The 18,508-nt window shown below is 44.9% G+C and overlaps 1 protein-coding gene across 1 annotated transcript; it reads right to left on the reverse strand.

Moving 5' to 3' along the window:
• Window positions 1-499: 499 nt before the first annotated feature.
• LOC133354175 (procathepsin L-like) lies at window positions 500-10,806 on the reverse strand. Its single transcript, XM_061570809.1, is given in 9 exon segments — window positions 500-997; window positions 1,931-2,036; window positions 2,649-2,814; window positions 3,418-3,507; window positions 3,509-3,643; window positions 4,346-4,504; window positions 5,239-5,361; window positions 6,885-7,043; window positions 10,689-10,806. Coding segments are annotated over 8 exon segments (1,014 nt in total). The 5' UTR covers window positions 7,020-7,043; window positions 10,689-10,806; the 3' UTR covers window positions 500-897.
• Window positions 10,807-18,508: the final 7,702 nt, after the last annotated feature.

An 18,508-nucleotide genomic window follows, 5' to 3' on the forward strand; every position in this document is an offset into this window, starting at 1 on the left:
ACCACGCCCGACCGCCTTAGTCTCCCCAGAAGAAATGTTTACACCCGAAACTGGGTACTCGAGACCCAGTCAACCTCGGTGTGGCCCAGGATAAGTCGCTGGTTTTGTAGCAGTGCACTAAACCCACGACGCTACTGATGAGAATAGAACCCTCGCATAACGGCTCTGGGTACCACCATACATAACCTATACTACTTTTAAAAAGGAGAACGAATTGACCAAGCCAACATTTTTCAAAACACCCTGCCCAAATGAGTGCAATGTTTCAGCTCTTTGCAGCCCGCATTGGAGAAGTCTGCATCAGTAACAGGAACTAATTTCCAAACAAGACAACACTAAAATCGATACTCAAAGCCGTACTCATTGTGTCGACCGAAGTTGATGGCGAGCTCAACCTTCCAACTGGCAATTTTTTTTACTCATCAATAAGTTTAATCATGCGTTCGACCAATTCCACTGCGGCAAGGCCAGAGAATGAATGCAAACAGACTCAACGAAATAATTTTTTTAAAACATTTTTTTATTTAAGATCAAACAAAACTGGCCATGTTTTGGCAACATGCTAATACAACCTCAAAAAACACAATTGCACTCGCTTCAAGTGTTTCTGGTCCAAGGGAGGTAGATTCATTAAAAAAAGAGGCAATTTTAAGATATTAGCACCATTCCAATCATATCAACACTATATTTTAGACAGTAGACCTTGCATTGAAGTTGGTAGTAATCACCAACACTTGTTGCATTGACATAAAAAGCCAGTGGCTTAACATAATAAAGAGTGGATAAAACTAAAAACTTAATTCTTGTAAAAGAGTTGAACAAACACTAACAGTCATGTGTATGCTTGCACACAAGTATGTGTGCCAGTGTGCATGCATGTGCAGAGACAGGTGGTTATTACACCAGGGGATAGCTTGCAGCAGTGGCAATGCCACACAGGTTGTCCTTATCACGTGCCATAAGGATATATCCATTATCTCCCCACTTCGTTCCCCAGCTGCGCACGCACACACAGAAAGAAGTTCCATCAATGTTACAGAACCCTAAAACGAATAACAAACGTCGTCGTTAGCACGCTCCTGTTGAGGCTGGCACACCCGCACCACAAATGGCCACCTTCACCTCCTTCCACCACTACCGTTTAAAGCTGCACCAGGTACTTAAAGGCCTAGTTGAGACGTAAGAGAGGCCCACCAGGAAGGGTTTTGATAACCGCTTGTCATGTGCGTTATCCATGAACACAGGTCGACAAGGAATCGCGCAGTGCTGGAAATATCGCAAAGAAAGCTGCTCACATGCAGAGAAAGGCATTTTCCTTGCGTATTAAAAACAAGGCCAGAGCCGTTGGAGAGCACCGAGTAAGGGCAGCACTGCACACAAATGGGATGCGGTGGTCAAAGTAAAACAAATGTTTATCCCATGCTCAGGTGAGCGCGAGAGAAAGTGTTTACCGTTATAGGGCCCCCATGCCAATGTGGAAATTCCACATTGAAGGTAGGGTCCTAGCCTATGGATGACCATCGTTGCCATTCAATAGCGTAGTACTCGTTTATCCCCACATACATCATACCCTTGGAGTCTTCACGAAGCATCTATTTAGCTTATGTTTAATGGGTAAGTTCAGTTAGCAAGTAGATATTTAAAGATACAGCGCATAAACATGCACACCCTGCCACCTTGGTCTCCCCCCAGCATTGATGTTCACACCACCATTGCACCTATGCAGAATTTATTTCAGTCGGGTACCTGCGATACTCGTGTACGACCAAGCCATCCTAGGGAAGTTCGAATCGCAAATCACAAACGGGTGGAGGATACACGCTGCAGCATTGCTAAGGTAACTAACTGGGTGTAGGAGCAGTGTGGCAACCACACCACCTCGCCAGACATGATATATTACAATGCAGCTGTGATGTTTGTAGCCACGCACCTGTTCTTGACGATCCAGAATTTACGTTCATCATCATCCACACCATAGCCCACAACCAACACGCCATGATCAAGGTTGTCGGAGCAATCGCTGTCACTGTAAATGCCTGAAAATACACCGACAGCACACGTACCCACGAGTCCATAATGTTACATAATATATCAAATGGGATGGGAGCGAAAACACAAATAACCAAACCGTAGTTGTCAATAACACTGCCGCCAAAAGGGAAAAAAAACATGCAATTGGTGCCATTTTTGACCAATGGCCCTTCATGACAAGAGATGGCGGGGCGGACTGCACTAAATGTAACGTCATGATACATATTTTTTCCCCTCTTAGGGAAGTGTTATTGAACACATGTCAAGTGTCAATGATCTCAAGGAGGCACCCTACGTTACATGGGCTGAAGGTTATCCTGCCAGCACTAATATTCTGGGTTTGAGTGACCTCAAAATTAGAGTAATTAAGCGTAGCAAGTTGACGACCTATAAAGGGAGGTCCAAAAGCGATCTCTTAAAAATTTGGCACATTGCACCGTTTTGAACAGCCAAACATTCTGATGGAAGCTCCAACAGCACGGGGGAGCAAAATATCGAACGGATGTCGTGCAGAACACCTTGCAGCAATACAACTGTGGGGAAAAAGAAAAAAATCTACTGCTGCGGTTATACGAGCGTTGCTTTGGAACTGGTGCCTTCCTGGAGCGGTCACTCACCGGAGCTGTACAACTGGAAGGATTCGAGGCTGGCGTCGATGCCGACCGACACGGGGCCGACGGAAGCCACGGCGTTCTTGAGGGCCCCCTCGTTCCCGTTGGGGATGTCCATGAAGCCGGTGTCCTCGGCAGCCTTGTTCTTGGGGTTGTACTTGCAAACCCCATCCTGCATTCGCGCGCGCCACACGTCGTTAGCATCAGACACTCCGCCCCACCCCCGAACATATCGTCTAACCTCAATTATCTTTAAAAAAACTAGAAAAGTACTGAAAAGTGGCCCAAGTCATCCGCTGAAGAATGTTCTGGCACATGGAAGCAAAACAATGGGCGAATAACACGTGCCCCCCCCCTCCCCCAAGCTGAAAACACATTGGAAGGCTATGCCAACCATTTTCAAATTGAAAACCCTCTGTGGCCTTAGAATTTGCATCATTAGCAAGCACCAACTGCTATTACATCCCCGAAATTGATGGGGTTGGCAATGGAGCACTTCAGGAGGCCAACAAGACACATGGGGGGGGGGGGGGGCAACTTAGCCATCCATAAATCTGGCCACATTTTGGAGTCACAGTCCTGTACTCATTCGGAGGCCCTACATGAAAGGTTCCAGACCAGTTCAAATGCCACACCGGTGTTAGTTCCAGTAGAGAACGGACCCAGGTGTGTTCAGATCAGGATTGCAGTGAAGTGCATAACAGACCGGTGTCAACTGGGTATAGACAAGATGCCACTACGACCTGCAGTCACCGACCTCAAACCTATCCCTCACCTTTGCCGTGTACGCGTACGACGCCTCAGAGTCGATACCATCATTCTTCTTGATGTAGGTAAAGGCCTGGTCCATGAGTCCTCCACCGCAAGCCGTTATTGCCCTCGTCACGAGAACAGTCCACCAGGTTCTGCTCGCTCAGCGACACGAGCACTCCAGTCTTGCGCTTGTGCTGCCCCTCGAGGGAGCCGGTGGCGCTGAACGCCCAGCAAGAGCCGCAGTCGCCCTGCGGAGATAAAGATCACCATTTAGAGCAGTTGTTCCTAACCTGGGGTGCACGCACTCCCTGGGGGTGCGAGATGCCCTGTGCGAATGCAAAACAGGCCAGATTTTTTTTTTAGAAGGTAAATTATAAAACAAATTGAGCACGGGCACGCAAGTACAACTACTTTGTTACAAACCTCTGTATTTATTCAAATAATATTTTTTTTTACGATTAAGAACCAAAAGGGATGCCAAGGCTGCAGTAAAGGTTAAGAACCACCGATTTAGACCGACAGGCTTGGAAGAGTTCATGCACCAAGCGAGCACCGCCATTGCAACACAACATGGGCGGCAACAATCCAACAACCATGTCCAGGTCTCCCCTTTGTCTCCCAATTGCTGATATTGGCACACTGTGCCCATCTTGCAAGATGAGTTCGTGAGGACCCCCCCCCCCCACACCGTTACAACCGATTGCTACATTACCCAGCACATGCAATGTGTAAGTTTTATAAAAGGGAAAGCTGAAATCCACAACTATACTGGGTCGGATGGTCCACCAGCCATGGTGTTTTGAGAAACACCGCCTCCTCCGCCATCTCCTGGCCACCCTCATCCCAGACGGCACAAGAGTCGGGCGTTTGAAAGTTTTATCCGAGCAAGCCGCAGAGACCCCTCAAGCACGCCGCTGGAATCGCAGGACGTGCGGCAAGCGGTGCGGTACCTGGTTCTTGACGTCGGTGACGTAGCCCTGCTTCCTCCAGTCGACGGACTCGGGAGCCTCGAAGAAGGCGGGCGCCATGAACGTGGCGCCGCGGGAGGCCTTGCTGGTGTTGTTCGAGCCCCTGAGGCCCAGCATGGTTTTCTGGAACTCCTCTTTTGTCTGAGCGAGATGCACATTGACAAGGGAGAGTAAAAACGAGCGCTTTAACCAGTGCCACCCCTTGCTGGTTATTTGTGCCTACAGCACGAATCTTAAAAAGCTGCTTTTTTATATTATATATAACCAAAGACAAAGATCCCCTCTGTATAGCCTGTAACACAGTAGCGAGCACCTATTAAAGCCGGCACACGAGGGGGTGGCCAACACCACGCCCGGCCGCCTTAGTCTTCCCAGTGGCAATGTTTACACATCGCACCAGGTACTCATTCGAGGCCAAGTCAACCTAGGCGAGGCCTAGGACCGGTTCAGATAATCGTCACTGGTGTTGACCGTGAGCGGGAATCGAACCCGGGTCACCAGGTTCGTAGCGCAATGTGCCAACCGCTACACTACTGCTCCCCTAAACATAAACACATATTACACCTATATATACACACACACACAGAATAAGAGCTCTTAGTTGCAGTTTGTAGTCTGCCACATTCATGTAAGAGTTCACCCCCCACCACCATTCACTTGCGAAATCAACATGGAAGCCGCTTGCGTAAAGGCATGTCATGTTCTGCCGCAAAACGGAAGTGGGCTATTTTTTCAGGAGCAACACACTCAAGTGCATCGATCAGCACAGTCTAACATTTGTGGAGTGCATTCACGACATCGTGGCCACAAAAAAGAGCTCCTGTCCAGGCGACTAGAGGCACCATCTAGTAAGGGATGAAGATGTCCTGGCTTACCATGTCACTGAATTGGTTCATGCCCATGCGCCAGGTGTGCTTGCCCATGGAGTGCTCCAGGTTGTGCACTGCGATCTTCTTGAGGTTCTTCTCCCAAATCATCCTCCTCCAGCCCTCCTCCTTCTGCACCACAAGAGGCCAGACAACAGATTGGTTTTTTTTTTAAACGCACCATTTTAGAAAAGTATGAACCTGAAAAACAAGGAGCTGCGATCCAAGCAAAGGCCACACAGACGAGCTCTAGATCCTGGGCTGTTCCCACGTGAATTTGAAGCTTCGATCAGAGTAAACAACTTCTAGGTGCGGCAGGGATGTTTGCACAGCGGTAACAACTTGTGGCTCAGGACTAAAGGGCCGAGATTAAAGTCCCAACTGGGGCCCATTTTCTGTGGAATTTGAATGTTGTCCATTTGTCTGCATGGGATGTCCCCTCCCATATTCTCTGGCTTCACCCTCCTTGGCAATAAGCAACTGGTAATGGTCAAAACAAATCGCAATGCTGAAAAAATAAAATAATCGACATTCAAATTGGGTTTTTTACACGACAACAATCGCCCCATACCCGACCACCACCAAAACTGGCAGGACCCTCCTGAGGAAGAAAATAAATTCCTCGAGAGTTCTTGAGGCTTTTCTGGGTAAACGGGAAGAATAATAAATTACTACAGAGCCAAGAATGTCTGCGTGTAACGCGCGTGGCATCACACCACATGCCCCCCCCCCCCCCCCATTTATATTCATGAGCGGGTGCGATTTTTACACTAGTGATATATTTTTTTTTCGCAAACTCGCTTTAAGTTTGACATTTCTTTATTGAAAGTGAATCTAATAAATAATTATACGCAGCAACAAAGTGGATTTGATGTCTTTATTTATTTATAACTTGAGCCAAAAAGCAAGTCTAATTAAATGCTTCTACATTATGGTAAAATATATTTCTCGGTGATTTTCCATACATTGTATTGAATTCCAATGTATTTCAACCCCAGCGACCGAAAGCAGAAGAGAATAAAGTATCAGAGCAGCAAATTGAACAAATTGAAGGCCAATTATATAGTGAAGTGGTGTTTTACGACGTAGTTTTGTGTAAGAATCACTACCATTAATACTGCTAGTGAAATGCAGAAGTGTTTGACGACATTCTTGCGCAAGATTCACCGCCATTAAATTTTACACAGAATAATTATACTCTTCTTGGTTCTTTCGGTCATTCAGACTTTCTTCTCGACAGACCTGTTCTCCACCCGAGGACGGCTGCTTGCGTTGTGGCCGAAACGTCGTGAGAATTATTTTATTATGTTGTATTTTTATTATTTCCATTCTACGTGACTTTACCGAAAAAACCAAGAAGATGAATCCCCGCAGTCACGAAAGCTTTAAATAGAAAAATAATTATACTGTTACATTTTTTCGTAAAATATTAAAGCTTCCGTCCTAGGACGGGCAAAGACGCTCGTGATAAATAAAATCGGGTGCCTGCTGCTGATCACAGCGCCCTCTCAAGCGATGCCACAGCGCCCTCAAGTGACGGTATTGCAGTGCAACAGCTTCATGCGCATCACGCAACTTGGAGTTGGGTGGATGGCCTTTAAACCAAGCAGCAGCGGTGCGCGGTGGGCGAGCGTGTGCGCACGTGACCACCCTACCTGGTCGTATGTCTTGCCGTGGAACTCCTTCCAGGACTCCCACTCGGACGACAGCTCCGGGTCGAGGAATGGCGAGGCCACGGCCACAGAGACCGCCGCCACGAGCCCCAGCAAAGCGACGAGCAGCAGCTTCATCTTCTTCCCGTTAGTCAGGACCGGCTGCAAGGCAGGAGGCAATAACACACGGGGGGGGGGGGGCGTTCACGTTAACAATGTGACCCTCATTAGGGAATTAGATGGGCTTAAGGGTTAATATAAGTGGCATGTGTCAGAACAGAAGCCCACACACAAGGGGACCCATGGGTTTACCAATCTCAGTCTTGGCCACCACGTTAAGTCTCCAGGTGCAGGGAGTAAGGGTTGTAGCCTATAATTAAATCACTCGCCTAGAAAAAAACAATTGTGAAACTTTTGGAAGCAGGAATAATTGGTTTGAAAACTTCTTCGGTTTTTTGGGATGTCCGGCATACTGCACATAAACATGTATAATCGATGCTACTTTTAAAATTATATTTGGGATGCAATTAACGCAAGACGATTATCATCATGTGACAAATGTACCGACACTTTAATATTTCAAGTTAAACAATTAAAGTGTCTAAGTTGAATCCGGTTCACTATTATCTGTATGCCCTTTAAAGATGTGAACATTGGAGAAATAAAAACGCTGCAGGATAAACTGAACCCGTTCATAAATAACAGGCATTAAGCATAAATAGCACACGAAATTATCATGCTACGATGGGGTCCGTTGCCTGCCGCGTATCTAAGGACTAAACAGTTTTCCTACAGCCACAGTACTGATGACAAATGTGCACCATGAATGTTGTTATTTGTGCACCATTCACCAGCCGTCAAATAATGTGTTTACTCAAGGACAGGTGCTGGTACACACACGGCCACACGCCAACTGGGAACACAATGGGGGTGGGGAGTGACTGGAGCCTGGCATCTGGCACAAACAAAGGAGGCTGCCATCTGCATACGCATCTATTATGGATAGCGGTGGATGCTTGTTGCTAGCCGTATTGAAGACGTTTGCAATCACGAGGTAAAACATTAACAGGCTTTAGTTATGCGATTTAATCATTCATCCAAAAAGGAGTCAAACCACAACAAACAAGGCATTACAAGGGAGATGATGGCTCAAAAGTCGAAAAGGTCTAAAAAAATCTCACTTTCTGGACTGCCATGCCAGCCTATTGGGTCTCGGTTTTAAGAGCACAACACCATCTGTGTGATCCATCAACTGTTGCTTAAGCAGCGCACATACGTGCAAACACCCATTGTTGTATTCTTAGGTTTTTTTCGGTAAAATCACGCAGGTAAAAAATTCTATTTAAAATTAATAAAAGTAAAATAAAAAATATTGTATTATATAGTTTTTTATTTTACTTTTATTAATTTAAATTTTTTTACCTACGTGACTTTACCGAAAACCTAAGAATATGAATCATTGCAGTCACGAAAGCTTCAAATCTAGAACCCATTGTTGTTTTAGTATACCGTAATGGGTGTATTTTTTAACAATACCAAGCAGCAAATAAACCTTTAAAATGCCACAATTCAAAAGCGGCCCCAAATCGACTAAGAGCTTTCTGACGCCGTTTCGCATTGTACCGCGAGTTAATAAGCAACGGCCGACGTTTTCTTACAGGTGCTGGGTATCTTCCAAATTAAACTACAAAGAATTACAATTTCTCTTTTGAGACGGATAGAACTTTAAAAAAACAGTACGGAATTAACCCCGTGAGCATTTAAAAAAAGGGTTGTGTGGCAAGCTCGCACACAATGGGGCTTGAGGTCCCCCACCCCCATCCCCTTTTGTTTGTGGGGCACTGCTCCAAAAAGAAAGGATTTTGTGGTGAACAGCTGGAATTCTATCCCACCCACACCCACCTCCATTGCACGCTCCGGCCATTTTCAATTAAGACTCTTGGGCACGAAAAACCAAAAAACGTGTCGGTGGACACTCGCACAAAGAGCGATCAATAATTCTGTGGTCCAATTTAGTAGCAGCAGCGGTGGCACACGTTGGGTTAACTACAATTTTCCCCATTGCTGGTAATTTTAATTACTGGCAATTTCACCGCAATGTATAATTAAACTTCCATCACCGAGGCGTTGTTGACACTGCCTGCCTTGTGTTGACTAAAAAAATAAAATGGCGAAATGTGTAAAACGCAAAAAAACCAGAATAATCAGTTACAAAATTCCGAATAAAATCCAGAGAATCGCCACATTCACCAAAGCTGGATCCCAAGCGCCTTCCACAAATTAAAATAATCGCTTCCCGACAAAGTTAATTGTATCGTTACCGATGAAGCTGCGAGAGAGGAGCGATTTTAGGGGGGGGGGGTGGGACAAAGGTCATCTGGGTGGCGATGGAAGGCCTTGCTTGCTGGGACCTCAAGCGAAATGCAGTTTAAAAAACGAGACCATTTATTCATTAAAAGCCACTCCTCGTGGCTTCCTGCGTCAGCAAACAGTATTCCTTTACCTCTGGCATTTATTTTGGCGACGTAGGAAAAAAAATTCTACGAATATAACCGAACAGATTCCAACCACAAGCTGCTGGCACAAACGCTTAGAAAACACATTACAAAAACGGTCGAGAATGTGTTTCTACAGTTAAACCCAATGTTACTGAAAATAAAAACATATCCAGAGGGTCGTGTGGCTGATGGATGTGTAAAGTGGTATAATTTTTACGTAGAAGGGCAGATAAAGGCACATTGCTTGATGATCGTCGTTTCGAGTCTCAACAAAAGTTAAATATTAGTTTGTTCCTGGAAATGTGGCTACACCTAAAATGCCAAAAGGGATGTATACAGTACCTTCTGACCGCGCCTCGTGGAGGTAACCGATGTAAAGTCGATAACGTTCATCAGGACGTATTTTTTGCCATTAAAAATATATATTTAATTTATTACTAAAGTTATTTATTTCTCTTTATACGCGACTTTACCGAAAGAACCAAAGAGTAATTCCTGCAGTCACGAAAGCTACAAATTAAATTAAACGTTTGGTTATTTAAAACATTAACCGTGACCACAAAACTGTAGTATAAAAATAATTCCAAGAGGTTCTGCAAGCTTAGCACGTAGGCTAGACGTTTCTAAAACGGCACAACTACGACATTTGTACGAGCCACCATGATCCAATATGCAATATACGAGGGTCATTTTGTCCCAAGTCGCAATTATGCAGAGTAAAACACTTTTAGGCCGAACAAGTAAATAAAGTATCCCAACTCTTAACGCCTCTGGATGTGCCATGAAGCGGGTTTATGGACTATTGTCGCCTATTATATGTAATGCTTTTGAAGGCAATGTTCGTGACGATTTTTTTTAAACCCACCAGAGATTGCATCTATACTTTTACAATGTCTCGTCTTAGTGGTATATATGAAAAATAACTATATATTTAGGTATAACGTATTATATACAAGACAATCATATTTCTGAGCCAAAGGAGCACAGGGAAATAAAATGCACCTCCTTCCCCATAATTAGTCTCCACATATAAAAAAAAATCATCCAAAAGATTCAGACACACACACAGCCTTTGATGAGAGTGCAAAAATTACAAAAGGCATTAGTTCAACACTTCGCATCCGTGGACCGATTTCGACAAAAGTGTGTGCCTCGTTGACGAACTACACAATTACACATGTAACCAACGTGGCCAAGTCAGTAGCATACAAAGCACGTGGTCGACACAATGGAACAGCGCCTCTTAAACAAAGCACCCCCCCCACCCCCAATCCCTTGGTGTTGCTTGCAGCCAGCACGCAGCAGCTACCTTGGAGCAACGTGGAGGATTAAAGCCCAGCGAAGACGGCGGCGGCTCAGCGAAGTGGTGCTGTAGAGATTTCACGTGCGAATTGAGCCGCCTTTTAAGGGCTGCTGGGGAAGCGCCGCGATTGGTCCGTTCCCCCGGCTCGACTTCAGGGGGCGTGGTAGCCGAGTCACGAGTCACGAGACCCCATCGGAGTGACGAGATGATGAGCAAACAAAGACAAAGAAGCCACGAGCACAACACAATGGTGGTGGTGGTGGGGGAGGGTGGGTGATGCCACATGTTTAAGTTGTCACGACAAACACACGCAACTTCTTGGTTCTTTCGGTAAAGTCACGTAGAATGGAAATAATAAAATAATAAAAATAAAACATAAAATAATTCTCACGACGTTTCGGCCACAACGCAAGCAGCCGTCCGCAGGTGAAGAACAGGTCTGTCGATAAAGACACCTGAGGACGGCTGCTTGCGTTGTGGCCGAAACGTCGTGAGAATTATTTTATTATGTTTTATTTTTATTATTTTATTATTTCCATTCTACGTGACTTTACCGAAAGAACCAAGAAGATGAATCCCTGCAGTCACGAAAGCTTTAAATCGAAACACACGTAAGTTAACAATTGCGCCCCGCACCGATCTTAAATTCATATACCGTACCGTACTCGTGTTTAAGGCCGAGTAGACCCACGGGAGGCCCAGAACCGGTTGAAATATTCGCCACTGTTTTGTGATTGGTTGTAGGGCGGGAGTCGAACTCTGTTTGCTGAGTTCGTGACACCGCTCCTCTCGTATATTACAGTAGAACCCCTGTTGACGACTAATCGCTTAACAAAAGGCCTCCATAGAGCCCAATGTGTGGTGTATCGTAGCGTATAGTGTAGTGTAGTGCCTCCATAAAGCCCAATGTGTTGTGTATTGTAGCGTATAGTGTAGTGTAGTGCCTCCATAGAGCCCAATGTGTAGTGCATTGTAGCGTATAGTGTAGTGTAGTGCCTCCATAGAGTCCAATGTGTGGTGTATTGTATAGTGTAGTGCCTCCATAGAGCCCAATGTGTTGTGTATTGTAGCATATAGTGTAGTGTAGTGCCTCCATAGAGCCCAATGTGTTGTGTATCGTAGCGTATAGTGTAGTGTAGTGCCTCCATAGAGCCCAATGTGTGGTGCATTGTAGCGTATAGTGTAGTGTAGTGTCTCCATAGAGACCAATGTGTTCGCTTACCGACCATTGCTCTGTTCATAATGCAGGGTTTTTGGGGATCGCGTAAATACATAAATGTGTCGTTGCACCCGCCACCACCCGACACGGCCAATTAGCAAGGTTTGTCTCGTAAACAGAACGTGCCAATTCGTTACTAGCACAGCACACCGGTGTGTTGGAGAGCAAAGCCACAACGATCTGAGTACGACGTTTCGCCAGTAATTACAACTGGCATCATCAGGCGACAGCCGGATTTTATGAATAAATCCTGTCTCTTTAAAGTGTGGTTCTACGGTGCTCTGCTTTACTGCGGTGCCCACAATAATCACATCACACACGAATCCACGTGTACACACACACACACACGTGCTCACACATAGACCCAAACCCGCGTGTATACAGACTGTTGGGGCAAGTGTTGTTAGCAAGCACCTATTAAGGTCGACACGGCAGACGAGGGGGTGGGTGGCCAACACCACGCCCGGACGCCTTTGTCTCCCAACGTGGCGATGTTTTACAGACCGCACCCGGTACTCATTTGTAGGCTGAGTCGGACCTAGGAGGAGGCCCACGACTGGTTCAGATAATCGTCACCGGTGTGTATGGCCGTGAGCGGGAATTGAACTCGGGTCGCCGGGTTCGATGCAGGTACACACCACCCATTAAAGCCTCTTCGACAGACTATTGGAACAAGTGCTGTTCGCAATGATAGGATCTTAGTACACGCAAACCCAAGCCCCCAAATCTGCGACCCTCGTTATTCGAAGCCTTCAATTTATCCACGAAAACAAATTCTGAATTTTGTCCAGAAGTTGTTGACTTACGATAACTTTCCTCACTTTGTTGTGCATGATCAAGATGATTGAAACATTTCCAGATAATATGATGACGACAATGTATTGGTGTACCGTACTTCAATGCTCCTTTCACCACTGAGCAGCTTGGCGAAGCATGGTCAAATAAACTCCACGACCCTCGCACTCATCCGTGGGTTTGCGCATCTTTGAACGGAGATTCCCCTTTGAAACACGAGCAGGAATTGGCACCAACAAAGAATCACAACTCGTGACCTTGGATTGGGTGTCTTTCCATCTTTAACCGCCTGCAAGAACTGGCTGGAATTGAACAGGGAACAAGATAATACCTGCCTGAGGCAGCTAGCTGCTCACCCATCCCCCTCCTCCAGTCCAGGCGAGGTTCGCATTCCTTTGTCAATACACCCGAAGCTTCGGTTGAGCACTCGGTTCATAGGATTTTACTCCGGGTGGACCAGTTTTTAAATATCACGAGACTCTGTCCTGTCACGATCGGTATACGGGAGGTCGTGGGTTAGATCCCGACCCTGACGATGTCTGTATAATAATTGATAATTGGTTTTTTACCCTTCTATCTGGCAACAAAACTGACACCTTTTTACAAGGAGTCATGTTTACATAGACCACAATACCTGCGGTCATAATGCAAACAAAAAACATAACTCTGATAATGTGCACTGTCCTTGAAGTTGATTGGTCCACACCCGAGACAGCTTTCCTTAGAGCCTAGTCTCACATGGGTTGGACCAGATTCACATGGGTTCGACCAGATGTTTGCATTAGGACTGCAGGTATTGTGGTCTATGTAAACATGGCTCCTTGTAAAAAGGTGTCAGTTTTGTTGCCAGATAGAAGGGTACAAAACCAATTATCATATTTTTTACTGGCAAATGAGGATCCAATGGTGATGTCTGTATATTTGAAGTTTGCGTGTGTCTCGCTCCCCGTGGTCGCATGGATTCTTGTCGGGTTCCTCCTGGTTTTCCCCTCCACATTTAGAAACATGCTTTAAGAGTATTTGGCTGCTATACATTTCCACGCGATAAGCCACTTCGTTGAGCTATCATTTATGGCCAGGTAGTTTTTGAAAATAGCTATTTAGCTCATTGGGCCTTACCTGGCAAAATAACAAGTATAACCCGTAAAAACAAAGTTTTTCACTATAAATCCTTTATATGCGTGGCGGCTAGAGTCCTCTCGTCCTCTGGCTTGAGATGGCTGCCACCTATGGGTCAGATGATTGCATTGCACCATTAAGCAATTGGTAATTAAATATAATATTTTTGTCCTAAAAAGTGTAAAATTTTGGAAAAAATTTTCACGAACATTAATTGTCACGCACAATGAGTCTGTGTGGAAAATGTCAGCTCGATTGGATCACGGGAAGTGGGTTAAAAAACGACCGAAAGATTTGCATGGTCGTAAGCAAGCAAGCGAACTTAATATAAAGGATTTAAAAATACACTACTTTAGTTTAGCCGGAGTTAGCTTTCTTTGGCTGAGCCGAGTATCAAATGGTGATTCGCCATTCGGGTTGTTGTTACACATCCCATCGGGCACACTGCCTTCTGGGGAAAAAACAACTTAATAGCGCATCGGATTCCTCCAATATAAATACATATTCCGATTCAGATTTTCAGTAGCATTGGTTTAATACAAGAAATCCCTGAATCCGTTTCGACATTCAGTGGATTAGCAGCAGTCAGACTTCGCTTAAATTAATGCTGGCGAACTGACAGATTTAACGACACATTTATAGGCAGGCACCCTGTTAGATATGGGTCATCTTTTCAAGGTAGCGGTTCTTTAAAATCGGTACTTCATCCCGGAACATTAAAACACCATTTTGTTAGTGGCGTAAAAAATACATCACTAAAGACAATGTACTGTGAGATACAATTCTTCCCATGAAGTGCGCAAACCCAACCACTCTTGCGCCGGCTCGGAGCGGTAAATTGATCGTGGCAGATAAGTGGCGAATGGATAAGTGGCGCTGTGCTCCGCTTTAATAAGAGACTGGCGAACACTACGACGCTGCACTCGAACTGCGATCGGAACGTCGATATTTTGTTCAAATATCTGCCGGGGTGACGCGCCCATGTTGAGGCGAGAGAGTCATCTTTGTTTTCGTCGAGTCAGGAGTTGATGATCACTGTGTAACCAAAAACATGTTTTTTTTTGTTCCTGGGTAGTAAGTGTTATTTCCTAATTGCTTATGCCTCAAAAGTACAGAAAATGGCTATTATTCCCCGCAAACTTTTATTTTTGTGACCATGATAGTGATACTTTGAAATTTACCGATTTTCAATGAGAAAACGTGTGCATTTGTGTCTTTCGTTCACTTAAAGTCCTGGTTACAATAGCAAAGTTTGCGGGGAATAATATCCATTTTCTATACTTTTTAGACAAGCAATTAAAAAAATAACGCTTAGTACCCAGGAACAAAATTAGTGTTACACAGTGTGATGGATGCCTGCCAGCAGTTGCTGGGCAAAGCTTTGTTGTGAAACGCAGCTTCAGTGGAGTGGGGAGTGAGCTACCAGCCGGTGGGGGCGGGAGCCAAGGAGCCAACAGATTTCCCAATTATCTCATCGCATTCCTCTCTCGTGACGCAGAGGTGAGGGGGGGTGGAAGAAATCCATCAGTAAACAAAAGCAGTGGCCTCCACAGCCAGGAATGATGTCGGGGTGGGGGCGTAGGTGTTGTTGCTGGCTGTATTAGGTGGCAGACTGTTACCGGGCAAACTTTCGAGAGCTCCAACACCGATGATAGGAACGCCACTGTGTCGTAAATTGTTGGGCAAGGTTCGTACGGGCAGCACAAGGCTGCTGGGAAGACGACATCATGGCAGGGGCAAAGGTCACGGAGGTTTGAGATGATGTGAAAGGTTAGAGCGATGGATGCTAACGAGGGTTGGAAGGGGGGTCTGGAAATTTGAAGACGTGCTCAGAATATGATCAGTCGATCTGCAGAGGATGTCAAGGAGGTTAAGAGATGAGCTCGAGTGGGGGAGAGAGATGGTGCTCAGGAGGGGAGGTGATGATGTGCTGTATGGGGACCCAGAGAAAAGCACCGGAGGTCTGGGTGGGCTAAGGTTGCCACCTCTTAGATACAACAAAAAGCGAGGCATAATGGGAAGAAGAATATCCCATAACTAAACTGTATATTTTATTTTAGCAGGTAAAGCCCACGTAGATGTTAGCTTTTTCTTTCAAAAGCGACCTGGCCGCAAATGAATTGGCTCACACTCTTAGGTTTTTTCGGTAAAGTCACGTAGGTAAAAAATGTAATTAAAAGTTAATAAAAGTAATAATGGAAATAAAATAATAAATCATTACTTTTATGAACTTTTAATTTTATTTTTTACCTACGTGACTTTACCGAAAAAACCTAAGAGTATGAATCCTTGCAGTCACGAAAGCTTCAAATCTAGAATGAATTGGCTCACCATGTGGAAATGTATAGCAGCCAAATCGTCTAAACGCCGTGATGTTGATCATACATTTGGAGGGAAAAACCGGAGGACCCGGATAAAAATCCACATGACCACGGGGAGAGAGACACCGGTACCTCCAAATATACAGCAGCAGGCGTCAGGGTCGGGATCGAACCCACGACGACACTGCAAGAGGGGAGAGTAATTTGGAAATGCATCGTGCTGAGTGGCGTCCTGTATAAACAAGTGACCGCGCTGGATTTTTAAACTGAAAACTTCTACAAACTTCCGAGGATAGCTGCTTCGAGAGGAGAACTACCCTGGGAGAACCGGGACAGGCGTCAATGGATGTACTGTACTGTATGTTGAAGTTCTTTTGCACCGTACGTAGCCAACCGTGCTAATCGGAGGTGCGGGGGAAATGCAACAAACTAAACATACGATTCATACTCGTAGTTCTTTCGGTAAAGTCAGGTAGGTAAAAAATGAAATTAAAATTAATAAAAATAAATTAAAATTTATTTTAATTAAATTTTTTACCTACGTGACTTTACCGAAAGAACTAAGAGTATGAATCATTGCAGTCACGAAAGCTTCAAATCTAGAATTAAACATACGATGCTCGTGGGAGGAGGCGACGGTTTATATATTATTATTATTTTATTAATACAGCCACTGCTGGATGAAGGTCTCCCCTCTGTGCAATTTGTGTCGGTTGTGTTTTTTTGACAAAATTTCACTATTCTGGTCGGTGCTGTTTGGTGACGATGAGGAGCGTGGATGTAGGAACGTTAAAGTTGAGTACAAAAACGACTTTTCTGTACCGTATACCACCTAGCCCCGCGGCCCTATGAAAACCTGTTTGTGGCTGATGGTCACCCATCCCAAAATTACGCTTTGCTAGCCTCAAAGATCTGATTAAATCGGGTTAAAAACCAGTGAAGTCTGCTCCAAGAAATCATCACACCCAGAGGCAGTCTACGAGCAATACTCAAACATACATTACACATAGATCATCAATATTTCTTTTTTATTCTGCTGCCATCTCAAAAACCACTGGTTGTTGTGAAGTCTCGCGCACGCCTCACGGTGATGCAAATGTGATCCTAGATTTGAAGCTTTCATGACTGCAAGGATTCATACTCTTAGGTCACTATATATAATTTTATTTTTATTATTTTAACTTTTATTATTTATTTTTACCTACGTGACTTTACCGAAAAAACCTAAGAGTGTGTAAATGTGATCACTCGCCATCCTCCTCCGTCAGTCTCGTAACGTGGCTGGTATGGGCCCTGGTATAAGATAATAAAATTGGGACCCCCTTGTGCAATGTTCGTCTGGCAACTGGATGCATCGGGTGCAGTTGCACATGCTGCACACTACTACATAGCTAAGTTACCCTCCTCCTAAGCATGGCAGCACAGCATCGCTAGTTTTTAAATGCTTTATATTAAGTTCACTTGCTTGCTTGCAAATCTTTCGGTCGTTTTTTAACCCATTTCCCATGATCCAATCGAGCTGACATTTTGCACACAGACTCGTTGTGCGTGACAATGTATTTTCGTGAAAAAAAATTAATTTTTTTTACACTTTTTAGGAAAAAATAAATTATATTTAATTACCAATTGCTTAATGGTGCCAGCCATTCATCTGACCCATAGGTGGCAGCCATCTCAAGCCAGAGGACCAGAGGACTCGAGCCGCCACGCATATAAAGGATTTATAGTGAAAAACTTTGTTTTTACGGGTTAATTTTCTTAAGCCTGTGCTCTCGCCAGCTGTACACATAACAGCCATTCACTGTGCTAACGGGGTAAATATAGGCTCTAGAGTATGAAAACAGGTTTAAATACAAGGACACTGGTTTATTGAGGCAATTAACGTGCACCATAAAGTCGATGCTGACTGCATCTTGGTTTACCGCCGCTGAAGAAAAACACCCAGTTTTTTTGGGTTTCCCGTGCAGTTTCGTAAACAGCTCACACATTTGATATTGCAAGTGGAACAGGGTCACACCAGGGCGATGACTCGTTTTAGCCATTATTGTATAAATTAAACAGCAGCTGTACCACATTCAGGAACGGCAAGCACACAAGGCGTGCTCTCAAAATACTGGGCTAATTCAGGGCTGCGGTGCCTTAATCTGCGTTTTTTTTCCTTCACAAACACCCCATTGTCTATTCAGAGCTAATTTTGTAATGTGCACATTCTTCACTCCGTCTCAAAGAGAGAATTACTCAAGAGGCGTGAGGAACCAGACACTCGGCGAGCCGGTGCCAGCAATTGCCTAAGCTCTGCAGCCCTCTGTATATGACGGCGTTATCGGCCAATTGAGCGTTTACGTGGGAGGAAATTGGAGCACTCGGGAGAA

Source organism: Lethenteron reissneri, chromosome 46 (genome assembly GCF_015708825.2).
Source record: "Lethenteron reissneri isolate LAM-NWPU_2019-01 chromosome 46, ASM1570882v1, whole genome shotgun sequence".
NCBI classification, from domain to species: Eukaryota; Metazoa; Chordata; class Hyperoartia; order Petromyzontiformes; family Petromyzontidae; genus Lethenteron; species Lethenteron reissneri.